The 27,743-nt window shown below is 48.5% G+C and overlaps 2 protein-coding genes across 4 annotated transcripts in view; both read left to right on the plus strand.

Annotated features, from left to right (window-relative positions):
* ANAPC7 (anaphase promoting complex subunit 7) overlaps positions 1-15,833 on the plus strand; it is a 34,603-nt gene extending 18,770 nt beyond the window's left edge. Inside the window, exons 6-11 of one of the 3 annotated variants that reach the window (XM_017879666.1) lie at positions 1,308-1,450; positions 5,676-5,793; positions 7,105-7,301; positions 11,415-11,639; positions 13,037-13,187; positions 14,920-15,833. In XM_017879666.1, coding sequence (XP_017735155.1) covers positions 1,308-1,450; positions 5,676-5,793; positions 7,105-7,301; positions 11,415-11,639; positions 13,037-13,187; positions 14,920-15,109 — 1,024 coding nt within the window. In that variant the 3' untranslated portion in view covers positions 15,110-15,833. The remainder of the gene's footprint in view (positions 1-1,307; positions 1,451-5,675; positions 5,794-7,104; positions 7,302-11,414; positions 11,640-13,036; positions 13,188-14,919) is intronic. The other 2 variants (XM_017879667.1, XM_017879668.1) reach the window with 2 other exon arrangements.
* Positions 15,834-16,651: 818 nt separating this feature from the next.
* On the plus strand, positions 16,652-19,391 carry LOC108534361 (uncharacterized). The gene is given in 2 exon segments (XM_017879669.1): positions 16,652-17,085; positions 17,087-19,391. Coding segments are annotated over 2 exon segments (711 nt in total). The 5' UTR covers positions 16,652-16,759; the 3' UTR covers positions 17,472-19,391.
* Positions 19,392-27,743: the final 8,352 nt, after the last annotated feature.

Raw genomic sequence — 27,743 nt, forward strand, 5'->3', positions numbered from 1 at the left:
TTTTGAGGCGGAGTCTCGCTCTGTCACCCGGACTGGAGTGCAGTGGCCGGATCTCAGTTCACTGCAAGCTCCGCCTCCCAGGTTTACGCCATTCTCCTGCCTCAGTCTCCCGAGTAGCTGGGACTATAGGCGTTCGCCACCTCGCCCGGCTAGTTTTTTTGTATTTTTAGTAGAGACGGGGTTTCACCGTGTTAGCCAGGATGGTCTCGATCTCCTGACCTCGTGATCCGCCCGTCTCGGCCTCCCAAAGTGCTGGGATTACAGGCTTGAGCCACTGTGCCTGGCCTCAGTGTAGCCTTGACCTGTCAATCTCCTGGGCTCAAACCATCCTCCTGCTCAACCTCCTGAGTATCTGGGACTACAGATGCACGCTACCACACCCAGCTAATTTTCGTATTTTTTTTGTAGAGATGGGATTTCACCATGTTGCCCAAGCTGGTCTTGAATTCCTGGGCTCAAGTGATTCTCCTACCTGGGCTTCCTAAGTACTGGGATTATAGACATGAGCCACTATGTCTGACCTTGGTGTATCATTCTTCAACCTGGAAGAAAATCATTTTGCACTCACCAGAAGCTTAGTTTATTGCAACATCTAACCTGGCTTGCCTTCTTGGGACTAGAGATTTTCTTTATATTCAGATAAAGTTCAAGGACAAGAAGAGGCTTGGGCTTGTGATATGCAAAGTCGTTTACTTGAGTAATAAATAGGTGTCACTTGTGAATGACATTACTTTTAACACCATGTAGCATATGTTGTGTTCTGAAGAACTGCCACCACAGTTATTTGTTTGTACTGAGAGATTTCTGCTTTATTCTGTGTTTTTGCTATCCTGTCCTATATAACTTTTTTTTTTTTTTTTTTTGAGACGGAGTCTCGCTCTGTCGCCCAAGCTGGAGTGCAGTGGCCGGATCTCAGCTCACTGCAAGCTCCGCCTCCCGGGTTCACGCCATTCTCCTGCCTCAGCCTCCCGAGTAGCTGGGACTACAGGCACCCGCCACCACGCCCGGCTAGTTTTTTGTACTTTTAGTAGAGACGGGGTTTCACCGTGTTAGCCAGGATGGTCTCGATCTCCTGACCTTGTGATCCGCCCGCCTCGGCCTCCCAAAGTGCTGGGATTACAGGCTTGAGCCACCGCGCCCGGCCCTATATAACTTTTTTTAAAGTCATAAGCTTAAAGTTTTTTATTATGAAGACTTTTATATTTATGCAAAAGAAAATAGTATTTGTATGACCAATCATCCAGATTCAACAACTAAGAGGATTTATAATAGATTTAAAGGTTCAGTGTTTAATAAATATCTTCAAGTTCACTAGAGAAAAAATCCTTATTGCGAGATAACGTGGACCTACTGGGAAGCTTAGCAGATCTGTACTTCAGAGCCGGAGACAATAAAAACTCTGTCCTCAAGTTTGAACAGGCACAGATGTTGGATCCTTATCTGATAAAAGGTAAGTAATTCTTGGGGCAGGAAGACAGTGGCTGTTGTGGGGGGGATCAGAGATAATAGGGAGAATATGCAACATGAATGCTCGATACCAAGTTTCATAGAAATAGCGTATAAAACTTATAATAGTCTTTTAGTTTTTTTAGGTCATGACACATGTTTTTAACGCTTAGGTAATTCCATTTAAGCAGTTGTTTTTGCTTGAATTCAAGTGTCTTCTCCCCATAGATCATTATTTGGCTTTTTTTCTTTTGAGGGGGTCATAGCTCCTCCTTATGACTTACAAATTTATGATGTGCCTGACTGAGAATTTGGATGGCATCCCTAAATCCATAATATCCTTTTAGGGAATTTTGTTTTACCGTATCCTTAGTATAATTAAAAAGGAATAAGAAAGGGATAAGGTGATTAAAGACAGTAATTAGGCGTGAACAACAGAAAAATCACTGATCTTAAAAAAGATTGCAGGTGACAGGTAATCTTCACAGGGACCTCCAAGAGATGGCAGTTGGAACACTGGCAGTGAGTACTCAGGAATAGTGGGAAATAAGGTCAGATAAATATGCTATTTGTAAAGGCCCAAAAAAGGCCATCAGAAAAACAGGGCCTTGTGACAATAAACAGTCTTGTGAGCTCTTAACCCAGGGGAATGGCGGAGCTGGGAAGGGGCCATCCCAAGCATTTAGATGAGGAAACAGATCTAGAAAGATGGATTTGTTTGCACAAGATCTCCCTCTTGCCTGCAGTGCTTATTCCTCTTCTGCAAGCTGCCTGCACCCATGATGAAAATGGTGTTTTAGAAATACTAGTCTGGCAGCAGCTGGCAGCTTGGAATGGCAGTGGCAGCTTGGAATCTCAGACCCAGGCTCAGGAGCCAGCAGGAGCATTGCAGTAATCTTGGCTTGAGAGGAATTTTCATGGGAATCTGAAGGGGGATAACAAGGGATGGAAGAGAATGGTGGCAAGAGATAGGTAACAGTGAGCATAGATCCCTTTTTATAGAATGTGGGTGAGAATAAACGGGGGCTGGGGAGAGGCAGTGATTTTTTGTTTGCTTGTTTGTTTGAGACGGAGTTTCACTCTTGTCGCCCAGGCAGGAGTGCAGTGGCACAATCTCGGCTTACTGCAACCTCCGCCTCCTGGTTAAAGTGACTCTCCCACCTCAGCCTCCCGGGTAGCTGGGATTATAGGTGCCCGCCACCACACCCAACTAATTTTTGTATTTTTTTAGAGGAGACAGGGGTTTCACCATGTTAGCCAGGATGGTCTGCAGCTCCTGACCTTAGATAATCCACCCGCTCACTCAGTCTCCCTAAGTGTTGGGATTACAGGCCTGAGCCACTGTGCCCAGCCTGAGGCGGTGATTTTTTTTTTTTTTTTTTTTTTTTTTTTTTGAGACAGAGTCTCACTCTGTGGCCCAGGCTGGAGTGCAGTGGCCGGATCTCAGCTCACTGCAAGCTCCGCCTCCTGGGTTTATGCCATTCTCCTGCCTCAGCCTCCCGAGTAGCTGGGACTACAGGCACCCGCCACCTCGCCCGGCTAGTTTTTTGTATTTTTTAGTAGAGATGGGTTTTCACCGTGTTAGCCAGGATGGTCTCGATTTCCTGACCTCGTGATCCTCCCGTCTCGGCCTCCCAAAGTGCTGGGATTACAGGCTTGAGCCACGACGCCCGGCCAGATTTTTTTTTTTTTGAGACAGAGTCTCCCTCTGTCGCCCAGCCTGGAGTGCAGTAGGTAGGGCAGTGGGCCCCAGATGCTCCAGCCTCACGTGCAAGCTCGCTCCCCGGGTTTATGCCCCCATTCTCCATCTGCTCAGCTCCCCGAGTAGCTGGGACTACAGGCGCCCGCCACCCATCGCCCCAGCAGTTTTTGTTTTTTTGTTTTTGTTTTGTTTTGTTTTTTTGTTTTTTTGTTTTTTTTTTTTTTTTTTGAGAGCGGAGTCTCGGCTCGCCGCCGCAGGCTGGAGTGGGCAGTGGCCCGATCTCCGAGCTCACTGCAAGCTCCGCCTCCCGGGTTTTATGCCATTCTCCGCTCAGCCTCCCGAGTAGCTGGGACTACAGGCGCCCCGCCACTCGCCGGCTAGTTTTTTTTGTTATTTTTTTATATTTTTTAGTAGAGACCAGGGTTCACCGTGTTTAGCCAGGATGGGTCTCGAATCTCCTGACCTCGTGATCCGCCCGTCTCGGCCTCACCAAGTGCTGGGATTCCTGGCCGAGGTGGTGATCTTTAATGAACTACATTCTGGATAGAACTACGAGTTTTTTTGGAATAGGCCAACTTTTTCTAAGACTGACTGGCTTTTCAGCAGCATGTTTCTGATGGTCTAGAACTCTTGAAAGAGAGACGTTACTTGATGCCTTTTTTTGGGCCTTTTCTGATTGGGTTGGGTTAGGGTAGCTGTATATCACGCCACAGGATAGAGGGACAAACACTTCCTGAAAATTGCAGGGTTTCAATTTGTGAGGTAGGTTGTTCTGCTCCTTTGGGTTTTTTGTTTGTTTGTTTGTTTTTGTCTTTTTTTTTTTGCGAGACGGAGTCCCACTCTATTGCCCAGTCTGGAGTGCAGTGACGCGATCTCGGCTCACTGCAACCTCTACCTCCCGGGTTTAAGCAGTTCTCTGCCTCAGCCTCTTGAGTAGCTGGGATTACAGGTGTGTGCCACCATGCCCAGCAAGTTTTTGTATTTTTAGTAGAGACGGGGTTTCACCACCTTGGCCAGGCTTGTCTTGAACTCCTGCCTCCCAAAGTGCTGGGATTATAGGCGTGAATGACCGTGCCCGGCCTCCTTTGGTTTTTGGTTTTGTTTTTGTTGTTAGAGACAGGGTCTCACTCTGTCACTCAGGCTGGAGTGGCTCAAACATAGCTCACTGCAGCCTTGACCTCCTGGGCACAAGCAGTCCTCCTGCCTTAGCCTCCTGAGTAGCTGGGACCAAAGGCATGTGTCACTGTGCTTGGCTAATGTTTTTTTCTTTTTCTTTTATTTATTTATTTTTTTAGGCATAGTCTTACTCTGCCGCCCAGGCTGGAGTACAGTGGTGCAATCTCGGCTCACTGCAGCCTCCGCCCTCTGAATTCAAGCAGTTCTCCTGCCTCAGTCTCTCGAGTAGCTGGGATTACAGGCGCCTGCCACTGTGCCCAGCTAATTTTTTGTAGTTTTAGTAGAGACGGGGTTTCACCATCTTGGCCAGGCTGGTCTTGAACTCCTGATCTCGTGATCCACCCGCCTTGGCCTCCCAAAATGCTGGAATTTCAGGCATGAGCCACCACGCCTGGCCCTTCTTTTTTTTTGAGATAGAGTCTCGCTCTGTAGCCAAGGCTGGAGTGCAATGGTGTGATTCGGCTCGCTGCAACCTCCGCCTCTCTGGTTCAAGCGATTCTCCTGCCTCAGCCTCCTGAGTAGCTGGGATTACAGGCACACGCCACCATGCCCAGCTAATTTTTGTATTTTTAGTAGAGATGGGGTTTCACCTGTTAGCCTGTTCTTGAACTCCTGACCTCATGATCTGCCTGCCTCGGCCTCCCAAAGTGCTGGGTTTACAGGCATGAGCCACCACACCCAACCACTTGGCTAATATTTTAAAATTTCTGTAGAGACAGGGTCTTACTGTATTGCCCAGGCTGGTCTTGAACTTCTGGGCCCAGGTGATACTCCTGCCTCTGCCACCCAGAGTGCCAGGATTACAGGTGTGAGTCACCATGCCCAGCTGGATTTTGCATTTTCTTTTTTTTCTTTTTCTTTTTTTTTTTTTTTTTTTTTTTTTTGAGACGGAGTCTCAGTCTGTCGCCCAGACAGTGCAGTGGCGTGATCTTGGCTCACTGCAACCTACGCCTTCCTGGTTCAAGTGATCCTCCTGCCTCAGCCTCCCAAGTAGCTGGGATTACAGGCACGTGCCACTATGCCTGGCTAATTTTTTGTATTTTTAGTAGAGACAGGGTTTCACTGTGTTAGCCAGGATGGTCTTGATCTCCTGACCTCATGATCCACCTGCCTTGACCTCCTAAAGTGCTGGGATTACAGGTGTGAGCCACTGCGCCTGGCCTGGGTTTTGCATTTTAATAGTCACTTTGTAGGAAACTGGAAATAGTAGTGGGAGGAGCCTGTGATGGTGGAAAGGGCTTAGCCCCTGCAGGAACTGGGGCCTCAGCATGGGGTCTGATGTTGGGTGCTACTCCTGTATGTGGGACCCCTGCTTCTCTGCTTAAAACACCTCTTCTGTGTCCTTTTCTAGGAATGGATGTATATGGCTACCTATTGGCACGAGAAGGGCGGCTGGAGGATGTTGAGAACCTTGGATGCCGCCTTTTCAATATCTCTGATCAGCATGCAGAACCGTGGGTGGTTTCTGGGTATGATTATGCCTTCTTTCTCCCCAGTTGTCAGTAGATTAAGAGATTGTGGTTGCTCCTGAAGAGAATATAAATTGAAAGCTCAGGTTTAAGAGGTAATCGCCTGGCTAGGCATGATGGCTCATGCCTGTAATCTCAACACTTTGGGAGACTGAGACAGGTGGATTGCTTGAGGCCAGGAGTTCGAGACCAGCCTGGCCATCATGGCAAAACCCCTGTCTCTACTAAAAATACAAAAGTTGTGTGCGGTGGCTCACGCCTGTAATCCCAGCATTTTGGGAGTCCAACGTGGGTGGATCACTTGAGGTCAGGAATTTGAAACTAGCCTGACCAACATGATGAAACCCCATCTCTACTAAAAATACAAAAATTAGCCAGGCACGGTGGTAGGCATCTGTAATCCCAGCTACTTGGGAGGCTGAGGCAGGAGAATTGCTTGAATCTGGGAGGTTGAGGTTGCAGTGAGCCAGGATCACACCATTTCACTCCAGCCTAAGTGACAGAGCGAGACTCCATCTAAAAAAAAAAAAAAAAATTAGTCGGGCATGGTGGCGCACACCTGTAATCCCACCTACTTGAGAGGCTGAGACAGGAGAATCACTTGAACCCAGGGGGCAGAGGTTGCAGTGAACCAAGATCATGCCACTGTATTCCAGATGGGTGGCAGAGTGAGTTTTGTCTCAAAATAAAAAAAAAAAAAAAATGAAAAGAGGTAATTACTTGAGGCCAGGGGTTTGAGACCAGCCTGGGCAGTGTAGCAAGACACTCTCTCTCTCTCCCCCCCCCCATACACACACACATGTATATGTATATATTTTTAAAAGGATAATCAGTCCTGGATTCAAATCATGGTTTATGACTCGGGATGCATTATTTACCTATCTAGGTCTGTATTCTCATTTGGAAAATGGGCTAATAACCTCTCCTTCTAGGGTTAAGCATTAACTGAGTTGGTGAATGCGTTGTGCTTAGTACTGATTCATCAGTGATGGGGCCAGAAGATGCTCCTTTGTTATTAACCTGGCTTTATAAATTCTCCTAACGCCTCTCTGCTAATAACTAATATCTAGATCATAGGTTCTTTTTCATAATTTGTCCCTTCCGTATCAAGATTTCCCCTTAAAAATAAATATTTAGTGGATTTTTTTGTTTGTTTTGCTTTTCTACTAATATTATAGGTTAAAACTGTAAGTGTGGTTTGGAATAAAGATTGTGTTCAGGGCCTTCAATATGATTTTTGGATGAAGTTTCTTTGTAGTCTTCTCTTAAATAACTTCTGGGGTTTTTTTGTTGTTTTTTTGTTGTCTCCAGCTGTCACAGCTTCTATAGCAAACGCTACTCACGGGCCCTCTATTTAGGAGCCAAGGCCATTCAGCTGAACAGTAATAGTGTTCAAGCTTTGCTACTTAAGGGAGCAGCACTTAGGAACATGGGCAGAGTCCAAGAAGCAATAATCCACTTTCGGGAGGCCATACGGCTCGCACCTTGTCGCTTAGATTGTTATGAAGGTAAGATAGAAAACATAGGTGAATGGTGTGAATCTGTGGGTATGGCAACAGTCCTCAGATGGAAGGTTTCATTAGGCCAGCACTTCCCAAACTCTGTTAGAATAAATCTGGGGAAGCTGGCCGGATGTGATGGTTCATGCCTGTAATCTCAGCACTTTGGGAGGCTGAGACGGGCAGATCACGAGGTCAAGAGATTGAGACCATCCTGGCCAACGTGTTGAAACCCCGTATCTACTAAAAATACAAAAATTAGCTAGGCATGGTGGCACACGCCTGTAGTCCCAGCTACTTGGGAGGCTGAGGCAGGAGAATTGCTTGAACCTGGGAGGCAGAGGTTGCAGTGAACTGAGATCACACCACTGCACTGCAGCCTGGCAACAGAGTGAGACCCCCTCCCAGAAAAAAAAAAAAAAATCATCTGGGGAAGCTTTTCAAATCCTGATGTTGCGTCTCTCCAGTGTAGATGGAAATATATGGAGTTGGGGATAGACATTGACATATCTGGAGGTCCCCAGGTATTATCAATGTGCAGACAAGTTTGGGAACCAGTGCACTAGGCGTTTTACATTTATTTAGGGCTTTCACTGGATTTGTCACCCTGTACTTTCAGAATCCATTTTTTCTGATTCTTTTTTTTCTGGTTTTTGGTGAGGGGAGAGTTGGGATGGGGTTTTTTTTTTTTTTTGTCCTCCCACCCCTCGCCCCCATCCAATGTGGCATACTCATTAATATGAATCTCTCTGTGTCAGGCACCATGCGAGATCACTTAGTTTGCCTTTTTTTTTTTTTTTTTTTTTTCCAAGACAGAGTCTCACTTTGTTGCCTAGGCTGGAGTGCAGTGGCACAATCTCGGCTCACTGCAAGCTCCACCTCCCGGGTTAATGCCATTCTCCTGCCTCAGCCTCCTGAGCATGTGGGACCACAGACGCCCAGCCACCACACCTGGCTAATTTTTTGTAGTTTTGGTAGAGACAGGGTTTCACTGTGGTAGCCAGGCTGGTCTCAATCTCCTGACCTCGTGATCCGCCTGCCTCGGCCTCCCAAAGTGCTGGGATTACAGGCGTGAGCCACTGTGCCCAGGCCCTGTTTTTTTTTTGAGACAGAGTCTCACCTTGTCGCCCAGGCTGGAGTGCAATGGCATGATCTTGGCTCACTGCAGCCTCCACCTTCCAGGTTCAAACGATTCTCCTGCCTCAGCCTCTCAAGTAGCTGGGATTACAGGCGCCCACCACCACACCCAGCTAATTTTTGTGTTTTTTAGTGAGATGGGGTTTCACCATGTTGGCCAGGCTGGTCTCGAACTCCTGACCTCGTGATCTCCCTGCCTCGGCCTCCCAAAGTGCTGGAATTACAGGCATGAGCCACCACAACTGGCCTATTTCTTTTTATTTTTATTTGAGATAGAATCTCACTTTGTCGCCCAGGCTGGAGTGCAGCCGTGCAATCTCAGCTCACTGCAACGTCTGCTTCCTGGGTTTAAGTGATTCTCCTGCCTCAGCCTCCTGAGTAGCTGGGATTACAGGCGTGCACCACCACACCCAGCTAATTTTTGTGTTTTTAGTAGAGACGGGGTTGTGCCATGTTAGCCAGGCTGGTCCCAGACTCCTGGGCTCAAGTGATCTGCCCACCTTGGCCTCCTAAGGTGCTGGGATTACAGGCGTGAGCCACTGTACATGGCCTGTTAGGCCTATTCTTTTTCGTGGCCATCTTACCTTGGGCCAGAGTTAGTATTCATGGGATAACTCCACATCCATATGATAGTGTTGGCTGTGGGAATGGGTCTGTTCATTGTGACCTCCAGAGTGGGCACAATCGGGGTCCAACTTTGTTTTGTTATGTAATATTTTAAGTTCATGTGAACTGACCCTAGGAGTTCAAAGGACCTGTGCCAGCTTCAGCAATGTTTGGTGACTCAGTCACAGACATTAAAATAGATCTTTCAAGATGCAGTTCCTCCAAAACATATTTTTATAAGCACTTAAAAATATACCCAGGAGTCTAGGAGTGATTTGCTCTTAACAGGAAGATGAGTTCAAATTTGAGAAATAAAATTTGGATGTTGGGAAAGAGAACAGATCTGCTTATATAGCCAGAGAGCTGTGCCTCTGGATTTGTTGGGGCGAAAGAGGATTGTCTTTGTTCTTAAAGAAGCTCCAGCAAACTAGCCATTGATTTCAGATTAACTTCTTGATCCTGAAACTGTAACTTCCCTATCTTCCCAGCTGCTGTTATCATGTTAATTCCATTATACTGCATGCTTATTTCACCAGAGATCAGGGATGCAGTTGAATAGCCTGTCCTATAATGTTTGGACAGCAGATGTTTCCCAGTTGGCCAGTGAGGCTTCTTAAGCTGCCATTTGGAGATTTGGGTCAGGGCAACTCTGACTACACCCTTTGAGGTTTCTCACAGTTTCCAGTTGGAGCTTTCTTCTTTTGCTGGTAGAGGTTTAGGTTAGGCAAGTGCCTTCTGTTTTCTTCTTAAGTTCCAGTAGGGCTTTAGCAGGGAATTAAAACTATTCAGTAAGTAATTGCAAAAACTGTATGTGGAATCCAGCATGGATTAAGAGTTAGGTAATTGGCCAGGTGTGGTGGCTCACGCCTGTAATCCCAGCACTTTGGGAGGCCGAGGCCAGTGGATCAGCTGAGGTCAGGGGTTCAAGACCAGCCTGGCCAACATGGTAAAATACCATCTCTACTAAAAATAGAAGAAAATTTAGCTATGCATGGTGGCGCACACCTGTAGTCCCAGCTACTTGGGAGGCTGAGGCAGGAGAATCGCTTGAACCCAGGAGACATGGGTTGCAGTGAGCTGAGATGTCACCACTGCACTCCAGCCTGGATGACAGAGCAAGACTCTGTTTCTAAAAAAAAAAAGAGTTAGATAATTTCTGGTTAAGTAACCATAGTGTGTGGAAGGGTGTGCATGAATGTTATAAATGCTGCTAGGGTGGAGGAGTATGCAGAGAAAATCTGCCAAGGATTGTGTGGGTTTGGGGTTTAAGCTGTTTTTTTGTTTTGATGAGCGCTTTGTGCCAAGAAGTTATTCCTCTGTTCTCCTCAACTTCTTGGCATGAAGAGTTGAGCGTTGACCAACTCTGTCCTATGAGGAGGAAGGTGGCCTCCTCATAGGACATCTCGCTGTGGGTGTGGAAAGAGGCAAGGGCTGCCAGTTCCAGTCTGTTTGGTGCACCTGATAAAGTATTCTTCATCTAGTTTAGGGAAGCCCTCAGCAAGTGCCTTTTGAGACAGCTGTTATGATTCAATTAAAAGAGTCTTTCTCCCTAGGTTGCTTGACAATAAGTCCTTTATTTGTCAAACTGGAAATTCACTTAAAGACTCTAGGAGCCAGGCCAGGCACGGTGGCTCACACCTGTAATCCCAGCACTTTGGGAGGCCAAGCTAGGCGGATCACCTGAGGTCAGGAGTTCGAGACCAGCCTGACCAACATGGAGAAACCCCGTCTCTACTAAAAATACAAAACTAGCCGGGCGTGGTGGCGCATGCCTGTAATCCCAGCTACTCAGGAGGCTGAGGGAGGAGAATCACTTGAACCCGGGAGGCGGAGGTTGCAGTGAGTGGAGATGATGCCATTGCACTCCAGCCTGGGCAACAAGAGTGAAACTCCGTCTCAAAAAAAGAAAAGACCCTAGGAGCCTTCCATCTTAAACCTAGCCCTACAGGTGACCGAATGCAGCTGGAGAATAGCAGCTTGTTAAGAGGCAGCAAAACCTTGGGTTTTCTTGGGAACATCATCTCTCACTACTTTGATCTCTTGGCCATATGACAGACTAATCATTAGTGTTGCATTTATTCTTCCAGCGGTCAGATGGGGTGCTCACATGCTGTGAGTTCCTTACATGTGCTGTTTCCTTCCCTAAACTGAAGGTGCCTTTGAAGGCAGTCTTTTTCCACATCCATCAAGTGCTCTGGGGAAGAGCACTTCTTAGCTATTCCATCAACACACTTGCCTGTCTAATCTCACCATCAGTTTCCCCCGGCCTGCCCTTCGTCTGAAACTTTGAAGGTTAGCAATTTGGATAGCTGTCAGAGTGGAAGCATGGGTTGGAGTGGTAATGGCATTGAATGTCTTCATGTGTTTTACTTTTTTCAGGTCTTATCGAGTGTTACTTAGCCTCCAACAGTATTCGAGAAGCAATGGTAATGGCTAACAACGTTTACAAAACTCTGGGAGCAAATGCACAGACCCTTACCCTTTTAGCCACCGTTTGTCTTGAAGACCCAGTGACACAGGAGAAAGCCAAAACGTTGTTAGATAAAGCCCTGACCCAAAGGCCAGATTACATTAAGGCTGTGGTGAAAAAAGCAGAACTGCTTAGTAAGTGTGTCTTATTTTCTGCCCTATTCATCATTGATTTTTATAAAACCTGACCTCAGCCGGGCGCGGTGGCTCAAGCCTGTAATCCCAGCACTTTGGGAGGGCCGATCACGAGGTCAGGGAGATCGATCGACCAATCCTGGCAACACGGGAAACCCCGTCTCTACTAAAATACCAAAAACTAGCCGGGCCCGAGGTGGCGGGCGCTGTAGTCCCGCAGCTACCGTGCGAGGCTGAGGCAGGAAGAATGGCGTAAACTCGGGACGCGCGGAGCTATGCATCCGAGCTGAGATCTGGCCACCGTGCACTCTACGTCTCGGGGCGACCAGAGCGAGCACTCGCCGCCTCGAAAAAAAAAAAAAAAAAGAAACCTTGACCTGCATTGGACAACAGTTGTCCCCACCTAGTTACACGATGAACCAGACACGACGTGTGTGTCTTTTGGCAGCAGTCTGAGCCCTGCTTGGATTGCGTTTTATATTTAGTCCAACCAAAATGTAGCTGCTCTAGACCTGCCGGCATGTAGCCGCTCCAACCACCCTATAATTGGTGTGGAATCTGTTTGGCCTCACTGTTTTTTTTTTTTTTCTTTTTGAGAACATGGAGTGCTCGATCCTGTCACACCAGCGCCGAGTCAGGTGGCAGATCCTCAGCAACTGGCACATCCCAGCCTATCCGGGATATTAGCGACCATTCTCCTGCCCTCAGCCCTCCCAAGGTAGCCTGGGACTACAGCGCCGCCCACGGCGTCGCCCGGACTAATTTTTGTATTTTTTTTTATAGAGGACGGGGTTTCACCGTGTTAACACAGGATGGCACAACACACACAGATCATGAGACACGCACCGCCTCGGCTCAACAACACAGCTTGAACACACCGCCGCAACACAGGACAAAACTGCCTTAACTGAATAGGACATCAGGTGTGCTTGCCCTCGCTTTGTGTTGCACCAGTGTTATCTTGAGGATGTCTGCAAAGAGATTGTCAGAATGGTAGTTGTGTGTTTTTTTTTTTTTTTTTTTTTTTGAGACGGAGTCTCGCTCTGTCACCCAGGCTGGAGTGCTGTGGCCGGATCTCAGCTCACTGCAAGCTCCGCCTTCTGGGTTCACGCCATTCTCCTGTCTCAGCCTCCCGGGTAGCTGGGACTACAGGCGCCGCCACGTCGCCCGGCTAGTGTTTTGTAGTTTTAGTAGAGACGGGGTTTCACCGTGTTAGCCAGGATGGTCTCGATCTCCTGACCTCGTGATCTGCCCGTCTCGGCCTCCCAAAGTGCTGGGATTACAGGCTTGAGCCACCGCGCCCGGCCTAGTTGTGGTTTTTTTGTATGTGACTTAAGATGGGAATATATTTTCAAAATGTTCAAGTAGGACAGTGAGGGTCTTTTTTATTCCACCAGGCAGAGAACAGAAATATGAAGATGGAATTGCTTTGCTGAGGAACGCACTGGCTAATCAGAGTGACTGTGTCCTGCATCGGATCCTAGGAGATTTCCTTGTAGCTGTCAATGAGTATCAGGAGGCAATGGACCAGTATAGTATAGCACTAAGGTAGGCACTAGCCTCCCTTGGGGGAAGGCCACTGAGGAGGGTAGAGGAGGCAGTGAGCTGGGTCACAGGAGTTAGGGAGTTATGGAAACACACACGCACACTTTGTGTCCATGGTTGAAAGCAAAATAATAATAGTAATGGTAGAGAAGTTATTTGTGGATTCATGACTTCTAAAAATTTTTTCTTAAAATATATTAACAACATTAGAGAACTGTTTCACTCATAACCATCCCACACCACTATAACATCTGTGTTCATTTGTATAGCTCATCTTCTGTCCTTGCCCACACATATTTTTATAGGGTTGTACCTAGTATATATTTTATATTCTTTTTCAAATCAAAGTATTGTAAGTACTTTCCCATGTTTCTATCTACTGTAGTCATTAAAAACTTGAGATCTGAAGTTTTGAATACTACCTTCACCACCTGTGATCTTGGGCAAGTTACTAACACATTTCCTTGTCTATATCTAGCTACCTTATTAGATATTAAATGATCAAATGAGGGTTAAATGATTATTTCATGTAAAGCTCTTAGCCCTGTGCCTGGTACATAGTAAATACTAAATAAATAGTGGTATTCTTACTGTTTAATACAGAAGTGGTTTCTTTGAGGGTTGTCTGTGTGTCTGTAAGGTTATGGTGAAGGGCTGTCTTTAATATAGAGTCTGATCACATTCAGTTGTTCAGCACACAGTTGAGCACCACTTGTGTGCCTAGCATCTCAGCGACGACTGGAGATGCTATGTTTCGGGAGCTGTCAGTCTCAGACATGCAGACTGACCATACCACGTGCTAAGGGCTTTCATAGCAGTCTGTAGAAGGGAAGGTGGGAGTCCAGAGGGCAAGACCCCTGGGTTTGGGTGAGAGCTTCAGAGTACAGGATGTGGAAGGCTTCAACCAGGAGATGAGGAGATGTTACAGATCGGTCCGCATTTGTATCGGTAGAAACAGGGTGCCAACGTGGGTTTTAGTTGCTTTTTAGAATCCCAGAAGCAAGTGAGAAAATAAAATACCAGACTTCCATTAGAGGTGGAGTTTGCTAGGGGTGGGACACGTGCTGGCTTGGGTGATGGTCACCAAGGCAAGAGGAAAGATTGCTTAGGAGGCAAATAAATGAATGTTCTAGAGGCTCTGAACTTTGGGGTGGGGGTAGCATATGTACTGACACTCAGCTGCTAAATGCAAATGCTTGGGTAGAGGTAGCCTTGGGTCCTGGGGTCTAACCTAGGTGTTTACAAGTCTGTTCCATGGTACAGCGTGATGTTTTTGGTTGGCTCTTGAAATGCTGATATGTTTAATTACATCATAAGAACATGGGACACCTATACTCAGAGAAATTCCTATTTTTTGTAACCCTGTAGCTTAAAAACCCAACTTTCTGGGAATTACATTTGAATTTGCCTGTTAATGTTTGTTTGCCACTTTTTCATTTGTGTTTATCTGGTAGCCACCTCTAGCAGCATGCTAGGGGTAATAGGTATGAAAAAATTTAAGAAATTTGTGGAGAAAACTCAAATTGAAAATTCTAAAATTAGGAAAAGACTCCTTTTTACACTTCTGGTGGTGGACTCCCTCAGCCCAGCCTTGGAAGCCTGAGTTGCGAGCCGAGGCTTTAGCACATTCTCTGGGACTGTGTGGTCATTTCACTGCCGGGCCAGGGAGATGACGAATCAGCCAGCAAGAGCAAGGCAGAGATTCAGGCGTCTCCTTTGTTTTGTTGTCCCCTAGTTTGGACCCCAATGACCAGAAGTCTCTAGAGGGGATGCAGAAGATGGAGAAGGAGGAGAGTCCCACGGATGCCACTCAGGAGGAGGATGTGGACGACATGGAAGGGAGTGGGGAAGAAGGGGACCTGGAGGGCAGCGACAGTGAGGCGGCCCAGTGGGCTGACCAGGAGCAGTGGTTCGGCATGCAATGAGGGGGCGGCAGCTCCATGGCCGCACTGGCCTGCCCTGCTCTGAGCACTTCCGTGGACTGAAGGAACCGTAGGAGCCTGCTCTCAGGAGGACAATGATTCAGCATGTGATTGCAGCAGGGGTCTCTGCCCCCTCGCTCCCGATTCCTAGTCTTGACTTCATTTCTAAAACAGAGCCTGACCAACCTTCCATGTATCTCCATCCTCTCCTGCTCCAGCCAGGGAGGATTGAGGGAGTGCCCCAAGACCCACACACATTTTGGGGTTTCTGGGCCAAGAGTACTTTTTATATAACTAATTTCTAAATCCAAAAGCTCAAGGAATAGACAGTGTTCTGTGACATGGATGGGTTTGAAAGAGTTACCCACCATCCCAGCACGATAGTGTCATCTCCCAAGTTGGATGGCAGTACGATCTGGCCCTAGGGAGCTTCCTGTTCCCAGAAGTCACTGTCCTGGGCTATCCAGACGTCCCTAGTAATCTTGCTTCCTTCTGCAATGTTAGTAATGCCTTAAGCTGACAGTTGCTATTTTGCAGAACAGTTTTCCTCTTTGCTTAGCTGGTAACTTCTCTCCGAGCCTGGGTGATTTGAGAAACAGGTGTGATGAGAGCATGAACAGAGATGCACCTGGGGCAGTTCCCTAATAAAACTGGTTTGTACAGTCATGGTGTTGGGGTGATCAGAATGGAAGCCCTTTTAAAATAGACTCTTAGTATTTTTGTCTTATTCAGAATGCATTGATTCAGCCCCAGAAGTATTTGCCAAAAATAGACTTTCTTCCCCTAGTGTTGGGAGCCAGGAGGGTTGGAAAGCTCAGGAACCCTGAGCTGGTTCATCTGTTTGCATATTGGATAGGTAAATTTCCCTGGAGCCTGAGAGTCTTTGACCAGATTTCAGCTGAGTCTGCCTGGCTCTTTCACTGCCCAGCAGTCTGTCACTGGTCAGCTTGAGTGTCATACCCTGAGGTCTGGGACTGGGAGTTTCTTCCCACACCCTCTCCCTTGTGTCTTAAGTTGCGATGGCTCTGAGTATACACTTAATCGGAGGTGGGGGGTGGGTGTCACAGCTAATCCCAAATTCAAAAATTAGTCCAAGGTGCTGCAAAATACAAATTAGATGTCAATAGAAAGTCGTATCCTAAAATGTAAACTGTAAGTGTACAGTAGTTAATGAGCTCAGAACATCTGGTAACTGCAATTTAAAATGGGCAAAAAGTTTCTGTGAGTCGGTCTAAAATCCAAAGCCTGCACAACATCACTTGATCTGAGCCACCTCTAAAGAGACATATAAGGTGGGGTGTGCTTACCTGTAATCCCATCACTTTGGGAGGCTGAGGCAGGTGGATCACTTGAGGCCAGGAGTTTGAGACCAGCCTGGCCAACATGGTGAAACCCCCTCTCTATTAAAAATACAAAAATTAGCTGGCCGTGGTGGTACACACCTATGATCCGAGCTACTCAATACTCGGGAGACCGAGGCAGGAGAATCACTTAAACCCAGGAGGTGGAGATTCCAGTGAGCCAGGATCTACACTGCACTCCAACCCGGGCGACAGAGACAGTGTTTAAAAAAAATAAAGCCCCACAGATAGTGGGGTCACACCAGGTGAGTGTGCGGCCAGGAGAAGAAGCTGCCTGCCCCTTGGCCTAGACATGCTCTCCTGGATGCAGCCTCACCTCATGGGCTTCCTCAGCTCCAGGACCTGTCATTACTGTGATGAGAGAGGAGAGGTGAAGCCTCTTTGCCTTTCCCCTGACTCTAGGAGGAAGCCCAGCCCCACTGCACAGTCTCATCTCTGCATGGCAGGCTCGCCACCGCACTCACATCCACTGGATCAGGGTCCCAGAGCCCAGGCCCCATGCATCGCCCTCAGCTGGCACCCTCCCACCGTCCCCTTCCTTGACATGCCCCTCAGCTCTGCTGAGAGCCCCTGTGCTCTCTTGGCTCCTCGGGCCCAGCACCTCCCAGGATGGATCCTCTCCCTGCAGCTCCAGCCCCAAGGTGAGAGCCAGGTTGGAAGAGGCGGCTGAAGTTGTGAAACCACCTCACACGGGATTGAGAAAACACTCGGTCTGCATCAAAGAGTGGTGCTCAGAGGGGGCCGAAGCTGTCTCTTGGCACTGCTGCCGTCACTCTCACCCAAAACCTCAAGGGCAGGGAACTCCAGGAGGCAGGGACAGAACCAGGCTGCTCAACCCTGTGGCTCACCTGCCAGGAGACAAGGCCCCTGACCAAGGACAGCCCCCAAATTCCCAGTCACCACAAGTTCTTTCTGGGTTCTGGAGTCCCACATGCCAGTATGGGGGTGTTTTAACTGAGTCATTTCTCCACCTTCCAGATTGTTTAGAGACCACCTGGGTCTGAAAAGCCCCGCCTCCCCCTCAGAACCCATGGGCTGCTGGGGCAGTTAGCTATGCAGTCCCTGCTGCCTCCTAGGGTGAGGACTAAATGAGCCCGTGTGGCGTTCAGCGTGTCACCCTTTGCGACATCGTCACGGGGGAATGCCAGCTGGCCAGGCCTCCCTGGGGAGCTGGGGGTGGTTCTGTCCTTCTGGAGCCCTCTGGTCCCTGAAGGACCCTCAGCCAAGCAGGGAGGCAGGCTCTGGAGTCGGGCTGAGCCTTGCCCTTCAGTGGGACCTTTCATTTTTCACTTTTCAACCCCTGCTGGGCTCCAGGAACCTGGTAGGTGTGTACCCTACTCATGGCTGATGGCAGGAGCTCTCCCTGCAGCCACAGCTTGGGGGCCACACTCCTGCCTCTGAATTCCTCTAAATGAGGCCAGCTTTTGCCCAAATCTGCAGTCCGCAAACTACAGCATGCATCTCTGATGCAGGTTCCCAGGCCCAGCACCAAACTTTTATTGGAATCCAGAGGCCTGGCCCAGGCCCAGCGGTCTGTAGCTTTCACTTCCCACCCTGACTTCCTATTCTATGCAGGTGTTCCCTGAACAAGTATTGAGAAACCTGGGAGAGGGGAGCTCGAAGTTCCCAGCAGCTGCAGGCCTGACACCAGAGGGCCCTTAGGAGATACACTCTGCAGCTGTCCGTGGGTGGGAAGAACCGGCCTCCGAAGGCCTCACCTGTGGCTTCCTGCGTTCCCAGTCCTACACTGGCTTACCTGTGGCAGGCCAGGGCCTGTGTGGAGCTGCTTCCCAGAGCTCAGGTGAGCTGGCCCTCTGAGCAGCTCTCTGGGGTTGTGCTCAGGCCTGCATTCCCTGCTGACGACAGGCAGTGAGTCCAGACTCTACATGCACCTCACCTCGTCCTCCAGGCACGGCTGTGGCCAGGTCACCAGGAAGCCCTGCGCTGGGAGGGGCCATTGAGGTAAGTGCCTTACTAAGGTTTTCCACTTTCTGCAGGAGCCTCTCTGCCCCAGGGCAGCAGGAGGGGCCTCAGTTGTCACCTCCCCTCTTGGGGTACGGTGCAGGTCTGCTGTCTAGATGCCTCCAGGCCTGGGCAACCTCAGCACCCCTGCCCCTGCCGCACCTGGGCCACCACCAGCCTGTTCTAGGGTGTGGGGTTTTCCCAGATTGCTGTGGAAGGTCATTGGCAGCACAGCACTCAGCACCAGCAAGGTCAGGAACAAACCAAGAAGCTCACAGTGCAGCCTCCACAGCAGCCATGAAAAGAAAACATGAATTTTAAAATAACAGTGCCACCATGCACTGCTGGTGGGAATGTAAGGTGGCGCAACCGCTGTGGAGAACAGTCTGGCGATTCAGAAATTCAAGCAGTACTACCTTAGGATCCAGCGTTCCACCTCCGGGTGTATACCCGAAGAAGTGAGAGCCGGAACACCAAAAGATGGCACATCCCTGTCCACGCAGCACTGTCCACAGTAGCAAAAGGTGGAAACAACCCATGTGTCCTTAGATGAGTGGATAAACAAACCAAGGTGCGTCTTTCGGTACAATGGAATATTACTCAGCCTTGTAAAGGCAAGTGACGTGCTACAACATGGAGGAACTTTGAGAACGCTATTCTAAGTGGTAGAAGCCAATCACAAAAGGACAAATGCTGTATGACTCCATGAATCTGAGGTATGCCTGGCACAGTCAGATTCATAAAGACAGAAAGTAGATTAGAGGCTGCCAGGAGCTGAGGGGAAGGAATGACTTAGTTTCTAATAGGGACAGAGTTTCTGCTTAGAATGTTTAACAAGTTCTGGATATGGTGCAGATGGTCGCACATTTTATGTTATATATGTTTTATGACAATTAAAAAAAAATGGCCTGTAAGCCTGCCATCTGGATAACCCCAGTGAACACATCTTAATTTATGTGAAATATGGTGTGTATTTGTAATATATATGTGTTACATAAAATTACACACGGTTTTAAAAAATTCAGGCCAGGTGCAGTGGCTCACATCTGTAATCCCAGCACTTTGGGAGGCCGAGATGGGCAGATCACTTGAGCTCAGGAGGTCAGGGCCACCCTGGGCAACATAGTGAGACCCCATGTCTACAAAAAAATTTTTAAATTAGCTGGGCATGGTGGTGCATCCCTATGGTCCCAGCTTCAATGCACACGGGAGCTACTCAGGAGGCTGAGGTGGGAGGATCGCTTGAGCCCAGAAGGTGGAGGTTGCAATGAGCTGTGTTTGCACCACTGTACTCCAGCCTGGGTAACAGTGACACCCTCCAAAAAAAAAAAAAAAATTTAAACCATGAAAGGCATAAAATTAGAAATACATGTACTTTCCAATCCACTGAATTTATTGTCTCTCCCCAAAATAAGTTTCTGGTTCTACTTTTGTAAAAATAGTTTTGTGCTTTTTCTTAACTATATATATTATAAAAAATACTCTGCCAGGCACAGTGGCTCATGCCTGTAATCTCAGCACTTTGGGTGGCCAAGGCAGGTGGGTCACCTGAGGTCAGGAGATCGAGACCATCCTGGCTAACACGGTGAAACCCCATCTCAGCCGGGCGCGGTGGCTCAAGCCTGTAATCCCAGCACTTTGGGAGGCTGAGACGGGCGGATCACGAGGTCAGGAGATCGAGACCATCCTGGCTAACACGGTGAAACCCCGTCTCCACTAAAAANATACTCTGCCAGGCACAGTGGCTCATGCCTGTAATCTCAGCACTTTGGGTGGCCAAGGCAGGTGGGTCACCTGAGGTCAGGAGATCGAGACCATCCTGGCTAACACGGTGAAACCCCATCTCAGCCGGGCGCGGTGGCTCAAGCCTGTAATCCCAGCACTTTGGGAGGCTGAGACGGGCGGATCACGAGGTCAGGAGATCGAGACCATCCTGGCTAACACGGTGAAACCCCGTCTCCACTAAAAAAAATACAAAAAACTAGCCGGGCGAGGTGGCGGGCGCCTGTAGTCCCAGCTACTCCGGAGGCTGAGGCAGGAGAATGGCGTAAACCTGGGAGGCGGAGCTTGCAGTGAGCTGAGATCCGGCCACTGCACTCCAGCCCGGGCGACAGAGCAAGACTCCGTCTCAACAAAAAAAAAAATAAAAAAAAAGAAACCCGTCTCTACTAAAAATACAAAAATTAGCCGGGCGTGGTGGTGGGCGCCTGTATCTTCAGCTACTTGGGAGGGTGGGGCAGGAGAATTGTTTGAACCCAGGAGGTGGAGGTTGCAGTGAACCGAAATTGTGCCACTTCACTTCAGCTGGGGCAACAGAGTGAGACTCCGTATGAAAAAAAAAAAAAAAAATCAGAGGCCGTGCTGTGCATAGGGACATTCTGTGCAGTGTCAGTGCACCCCTTAATCATCAGTACTGCAGAATCCATTCTGCAGAAGGAACAATTTCTGCAACCCTTCTGCTACTGGTGGACACTTGTTTTCCAGTCTTGTACATAATTATTTCAGTCTGTGCTGTCATGAACATATTTTGCCATAATATTCCAAGGATATGCAGAAGTCAAGTTCCTTGCAGTGAAATTCCTGGGTCTCAGAGTGTGTGCATTGACATGTCTCATGGGTGCTGTTGGGTTACCCTCCAACAAATAACAGGTGTGAGTGTGTGTCCCTCATCAGCACCACTGTCATTAAGTGCTTTCGTTTGGTTTTTTTTTTTTTTTTTGAGACGGAGTCTTGCTCTGTCGCCCAGGCTGGAGTGCGGTGGCCGGATCTCAGCTCACTGCAAGCTCTGCCTCCTGGGTTTACGCCATTCTCCTGCCTCAGCCTCCGGAGTAGCTGGGACTACAGGCGCCCACCACCTCACCCAGCTAGTTTTTTGTATTTTTTAGTGGAGACGGGGTTTCACCGTGTTAGCCAGGATGGTCTTGATCTCCTGACCTCGTGATCCTCCCGTCTCGGCCTCCCAAAGTGCTGAGATTACAGGCTTGAGCCACCGCGCCCGGCCTCGTTTCGTTTTTAATGTTTTTCCAACCTCAGATTTGATCAGTACTCCCTTGCTTTTATTTGCTTTAGCTACTATACTTCTTTTTTTTTGAGACAGAGTTTCACTCTCTGTCTGGCACATGATTACAGGCATGTGCCACCACGCCTGGCTGATTTTGTATTTTTAGTTGAGATTAGGTTTCTCCATGTTGGTCAGGCTGGTCTCGAACTCCTGACCTCAGGTGATCCGCCTGCCTTGGCCTCCCAAAGTGCTGGGATTACAGGCGTGAGTCACTGCACCTGGCCTTTTTTTTTTTTTTTTTCCCCTAAGACAGTCTCGCTCTGTCGCCCTGGCCGGAGTGCAGTGGCACAATCTTGGCTCACTGCAGCCTCTGCCTCCCGGATTCAAGTGATTCTTCTGCCTCAGCCTCCTGAGTAGCTGAGATTACAGGAATGTGCCACCATACCCATCTAATTTTTGTATTTTTAGCAGAGATGAGGTTTTGTCATGTTGGCCAGGCTGGTCTCAAAACTCTTGACCTCAAGTGATCCATCTGCCTCGGCCTCCCAAAGTGCTGGGATTACAGGTGTCAGCCACCACACCCTGGCTAGCTGCTGTTTTTTTGTGTGTATGACAAGAGTCTTGCTTTGTCACCCAGGCTGGAGTGCAGAGGTGTGATCTTGGCTCACTGCAACCTCTACCTCCCGGGTTCAAGCGATTCTCCAGCGTCAGCCCCTTGAGTAGCTGGACTACAGGCTTGCACCACCATGCCTGGCTAATTTTTGTATTTTTACTAGAGACGGGGTTTTACCATGTTGGCCGGGCTGGTCTCCAACTCCTGACCTCAGGTGATCCACCTGCCTTGGCCTCCCAAAGTACTGGGATTAGAGGTGTGAGCTGCTGCACCTGGCCCCTAGCTGCTATTTCTTTCTTTCTTTTTTTGAGACGGAGTCTCACTCTGTCACCCAGGCTGGAGTGCAGTAGTGCTATCTCGGCTCACTGCAACCTCCACCTCCTGGGTTCAAGCAGTTCTTCTGCCTCAGCCTCCCAAGTAGCTGGGATTACAGGCATGTGCCACACACCTGGCTAATTTTTGTATTTTTAGTAGAGATGATGTTTCACCATGTTGGTCAGGATGGTCTCGAACTCCTGACCTTGTGATGATCTGCCTGCCTTGGCCTCCCAAAGTGCTGGGATTACAGGTGTGAGCCATGGCGCCCAGCCCCTAGCTGCTATTTCGTGAGTGCTCCTCTGAGCAAGCCCACGAGACATGGCCTTTGCCTACATTACCACATCTCAGCCTCACAGCCTGGAGAGGTAGAATTGGCCCCTTTCACAGATGAGCACACTGAGTCTCAGATGGACACATCAGCTGTTTTCATCTGTCCAGAGCCTCCTGCCCTGGAGCTTTAGTATGGTCTTAATGGATCTCTCCACAATTGTGTAATACATTCTGTTCCAGAGAAAACAGCCGCACTAAGCCCGCCTCACCGTCTGTTGCTGCAGGCCTCGGCCTTGCTGTGTCCAAAGGCTGCAGACAGTCTGGCAAGGACAGCGTGTCACGACACAGCTCTCGCTGGCCCCTTAAATCTTCCAGTGTCTCTCTCTTTGTAAACAACCCTCTGGTGACCTCCTTTGTGCTATTTTTTCTCCTTCTTTGGGTAAATTCTCAGCAGGGGGATTTTGGAGTGACAGTATAATCTTCTTTGGAACTTTCAAGGGGCCTGACTGGCTTGTCCTCTCTCTGTGGCAAACCCGTATGCCCAGGTTGGCCCGGCAGCCTCCCTGTCTACCCAGGGAGCCCCTCCTTGGGCTTCAGGTTAGGGGCAAACCAGGAGCTCTGCAGTCTCTGAGCATCTACCACGCTTCCTTTTGCTGGAGCTGGGAGCTTGTGTGCTCTGTGGTCCTCCCAGGCCTCCCCCTTAGGTTTCTCCAGGCTGTGGGATTTGGGGTCCCTCCCCCTTGCCTGGCTCTGCAGTTGGGGTGTTTCCTGGACTGAGGTCAGTTCCTCCCCTGTTGAGGGCTGAGGGAGACTGCGCTTGATGAGGTTTTGTGGGGGGGGCAGGCGCTGGCTGCTTGTATCATCCCTGAGTCCCCCTCCTTCTTTCAGTGCCACCTCATAGGTACCCACCCTCCCCACCAGGAGGGCTGAGGCCTGGGGGAGGGCCTCTCTCCACCCTCAGGGGAAGCCTCCACCTCATGGCCTGTCACTGGCTGTGTGGCCGTGGGCAGCTCCCCTAGGTTCTCTGTGCCTCCGCATTCCTTTGGTACAGGACTCAGAGAGCTGGGTCCCCCACCCTGTTGTCAGGTGGGGGCATAACATGGAAGGGGACTTGTAGCAGGGGTGGCAGCACTTGGAGCCCTGGGTGGGGAGCAGCCTCTGAGGGCTAAACCTTCATCCTTGTCAGAACAGCGTCCCTGAAGATGGTGACCTTGCCTTCTGCCCTGTGGGCTAGGACCCCTTTGGCACTAGATCAGTGGATTTGACCTGAACCCCTAAGTGCTGGGCCTGGTCTTGCATAAGCAAGAGGCCCAGGGAAGTTATTTTTTTCATTTTTGGGTCATCCTCTACCCATGACCTAGTCAGCTGGCCCCTCGGCTCCCGGGCCCATCTTCCCTGTCCATCTCCACGGGGCAACAAGAGGTTTGGTCTAGAAATTGAGTAGGAACCACAGCCAGCAGGGGTCTGTCCAGAAAAGGTGGCTCCCAGACTGAAGCCCTAGCCTTGCGGGGCCCAAACGAGCTGACCCCAGGACCCCTGCAGGCCCAGGCCACTCCCAAATCTGTGCTGCTGCTGTTTGGTGAAGCCTACTAGTGTGACAGGAAGGGACAGAGGTGACCCCGTGTACATCCCCCTACTGGAACTTGTTCCAGAATGTTGGGCATATACACATGCCACACAGTGACCTGGGGGCAGCTTCTGTCCTCCTAGGGGAGGCCAGGGAGGGGGCCTCTCTGAGTCAAGGCTGTGTGGAGACCCCTGGGCAGATCTGGGAGAGTGGTCCCCATGCATAACGAACCTCCAGTGAGCCCAGGCCATGAGCCTCCCTGGGGCCTGGCAGGGATTTCTTGATTATTTTAGTAAAAATGGGACATTGGTGAAATACAGCATACATACAGAAGCATGTGAAAGCATAGTAAAAGTGTTTACAAAACCACAGGAAAAATGTACACCACCACTCAGGTAACAAAACAGAACATTTCCAGGACCCCCACATGCCTGTGCACCAGGCTGATCCCAGCTGGCCCTACCCCTCTAGCCCCACCCCTGCCAGAAGTACCCATGAGTCTGAATTTTGTTTTATTACTTCCTTTATTTTGTGACCCTGAAAGTGTTTTGAAGCTTGGGTAAATAACAACCTCATTTTTCTTGTCTGTAAAATAATACCATTATTCCCTTGTTTCATTTTATTTTACCACATTTTATCCTAAACGCTTTTTTTTTTTTTCTTTTGTGGCAGAGTCTTGCTGTGTCACCCAGGTTGGAGTACAGTGGTGTGATCTTGGCTCACTGCAACCTCTGCCTCCCAGATTCAAGCAATTCTCCTGTCTCAGCCTCCCAAGTAGCTGGGATTACAGGTGCCCACCCCACCATGCCCAGCTAATTTTTTTTTTTTTTAGGCAGAGTCTCAGTCTCTCCCCCAGGTTGGAGTGTTCAGTGGCACGATCTCGGCTCACTGCAACCTCTGCCTCCTGGGTTCAATCCTCCCACCTAAGCCTCCCAAGTAGCTGGGATTACAGGTGTGCACCACTATGCCCGGCTAATATATATATATATATTTTTTTGTATTTTTAGTAGAGACAGGGTTCTACAGTGTTGGCCAGGCTGGTCTCAAACTCCTGACCTCGTGATCCACCCACCTCGGCTTCCCAAAGTGCTGAGATTACAGGCATGAGCCACAGTGCCCGGCAATTATTTGCTTGTTTTGAACTTTGTTGTGTATTGTTCCATGGTATCTTTTCTGTATGTATGTATGTATGTATGTATGTATGAGATGGAGTCTAGCTTTGTCACCCAGGCTGGAGTGCAGTAGGGCGATCTTGGCTTACTGCAAACGCCACCTCCTGGGTTCAAGTGATTCTCCTGCCTCAACCCCCCAAGTAGCTGGGATTACAGGCATACGCCACCACACCAGGCTAATTTTTATATTGTTAGCAGAGATGGGGTTTCACCATGCTGGCCAGGCTGGTCTCGAACTCCTGGCCTTAAGTGATCTGCCCACCTCAACCTCTCAAAGTGCTGGGATTGCAGGTGTGAGCCACCGCTCCCGGCCCCTAATTTTTTTTTCTTTTTATTCAGAAAAAAAAAAAAAAAAAAAAATCTAACAGAGTTGGGGTCTCACTATGTTGAGCCAGGCTGGTCTCAAACTCCTGGCCTCAAGCAGTCCTGCATCTTAGCCTCCCAAAGTACTAGCATTACAGGCATGAGCCACCACACCTGGACTAATGTTTTGTAGAAATGGGCTTTCACCATGTTGGTCAGGCTAGTCTCAAACTTGTGAGCTCAACTAATCTGCTTGCCTTGGCCTCCCAAAGTGATGGGATTATAGGTGTGAGTCACTGTACCCGGCCTAGACTATTTTTAATAGATTATTGTTAGAACAGTTTTAGATTTGCAGAAAAATTGAGCAGATAGCACAGAAAGTAACCACATGTCCCCTCCACACAGTTTCCCCTATTGTTAATATCTTACAGTACCATGGAACATTTATCACAATTAATGAACCAACATTGATACTTCTTTTTTTTTTTGAGATGGAGTCTCGCCCCATTGCCCAGACTGGAGTGCAATGGTGCAATCTCAGCTCACTGCAAGTTTCACCTCCTGGGTTCAAACAGTTCTTCTGCCTCAGCCTCCCAAGTAGCTAGGATTATAAGCACGCACCACCACGCTCAGCTAATTTTTGGTATTTTTAGTAGGGACGGGGTTTCACCCTGTTGGCCAGGTTGGTCTCGAACTCCTCACCTTGTGATCCGCCCACCTCTGCCTCCCAAAGTGTTGGGATTACAGGCGTGAGCCACCATACCTGGCTGATACATTATTATTAACTGAAGCCCATGGTTTATTTAGATTTGCTTTTTTTTTTTTTTTTTGAGATGGAGTCTCGCTCTGTTACTAAGGCTGGAGTGCAGTGGTGCCATCTCGGCTCACTGCAACCTCTACCTCCTGGGTTCAAGCGATTCTTCTGCCTCAGACTCCCACCACCACGCCCAACTAATGTTTTGTGTTTATAGTAGAGTCAGGGTTTTGCCATGTTGGCCAGGCTGGTCTCGAACTCCTGACCTCAGGTGATCCACCTGCCTCAGCCTCCCAAAGTGTTGGGATTACAGGCATGAGCCACCGCACCCAGCCCAGATTTACTCAGTTTTTTTCCTAATGTCCTTTTTCTGTTCCAGAATCTCATCTAAGACTCCACATTAGTCATCATGTCTCCTTAGGCTCCTCATGGCTATCAGTTTCTCACACTTGTTTTTTACTAACTTTGTCAGTTTTGAGGAGTACTGGTCAAGGGTTTTGTAGGGTGCCTTATTCATTTTTCATTATGATACAAGAATCTGCATGGATATAAGGTATCCATTTTATTCCGTTGATGGACTTTTTTTTCCTAACTTTTTGTTTAAAACTGCTTCTGCTATGTATTTTATTTTTACAGAAATATATAATGTACAAATCAGCATGCTCACCTGGAGCTCTTGGTTCCGTTTCCTCACTAGCTTTGGGTCTTACCAAGATTTAATTTTCTCCAACACACTGCGTGTGAGATGACATAGTTACTGTAATTTAGATTTTCCTGTTCTGTAATGATATTTAACAATATTTTATATATTTAATAATGATTTTGCAGAGGAATGATTTCCTCTTCTCTGAAATTCCTGTTGTTTTGCCTACCTTTCTATTGGATTATCTTGTTCTTATTCACAGTCATTCTTTGTATATTCTAGATACAGTTTAGAACATGAGTTGGCAATATCTTCTTCCAGTTTATGGCTTGTCTCTTTATAGTATCTTTTGGTTAACAGAGGGTTTTAATTTTAATATAGTTGAATCTTTCTTTGTGGTTGTGCTTTACAATTATTTTTTTCTTTTTTTTTTGGGAGGGGGGATGGAGTCTTGCTCTGTCACCCAGGCTGGAATGCAGTGGCACCATCTCGGCTCACTGCAAGCTCCACCTCCTGGGTTCACGCCATTCTCCTGCCTCAGCCTCCCAAGTAGCTGGGACTACAGGCGCCTGCCACCACGCCCGGCTGATTTTTTGTATTTTTAGTAGAGACGGGGTTTCACCGTGTTAGCCAGGATGGTCTCGATCTCCTGACCTTGTGATCCGCCCGTCTC

Source organism: Rhinopithecus bieti, unplaced genomic scaffold (genome assembly GCF_001698545.2).
Source record: "Rhinopithecus bieti isolate Rb0 unplaced genomic scaffold, ASM169854v2 scaffold_11933, whole genome shotgun sequence".
Taxonomy (NCBI): domain Eukaryota; kingdom Metazoa; phylum Chordata; class Mammalia; order Primates; family Cercopithecidae; genus Rhinopithecus; species Rhinopithecus bieti.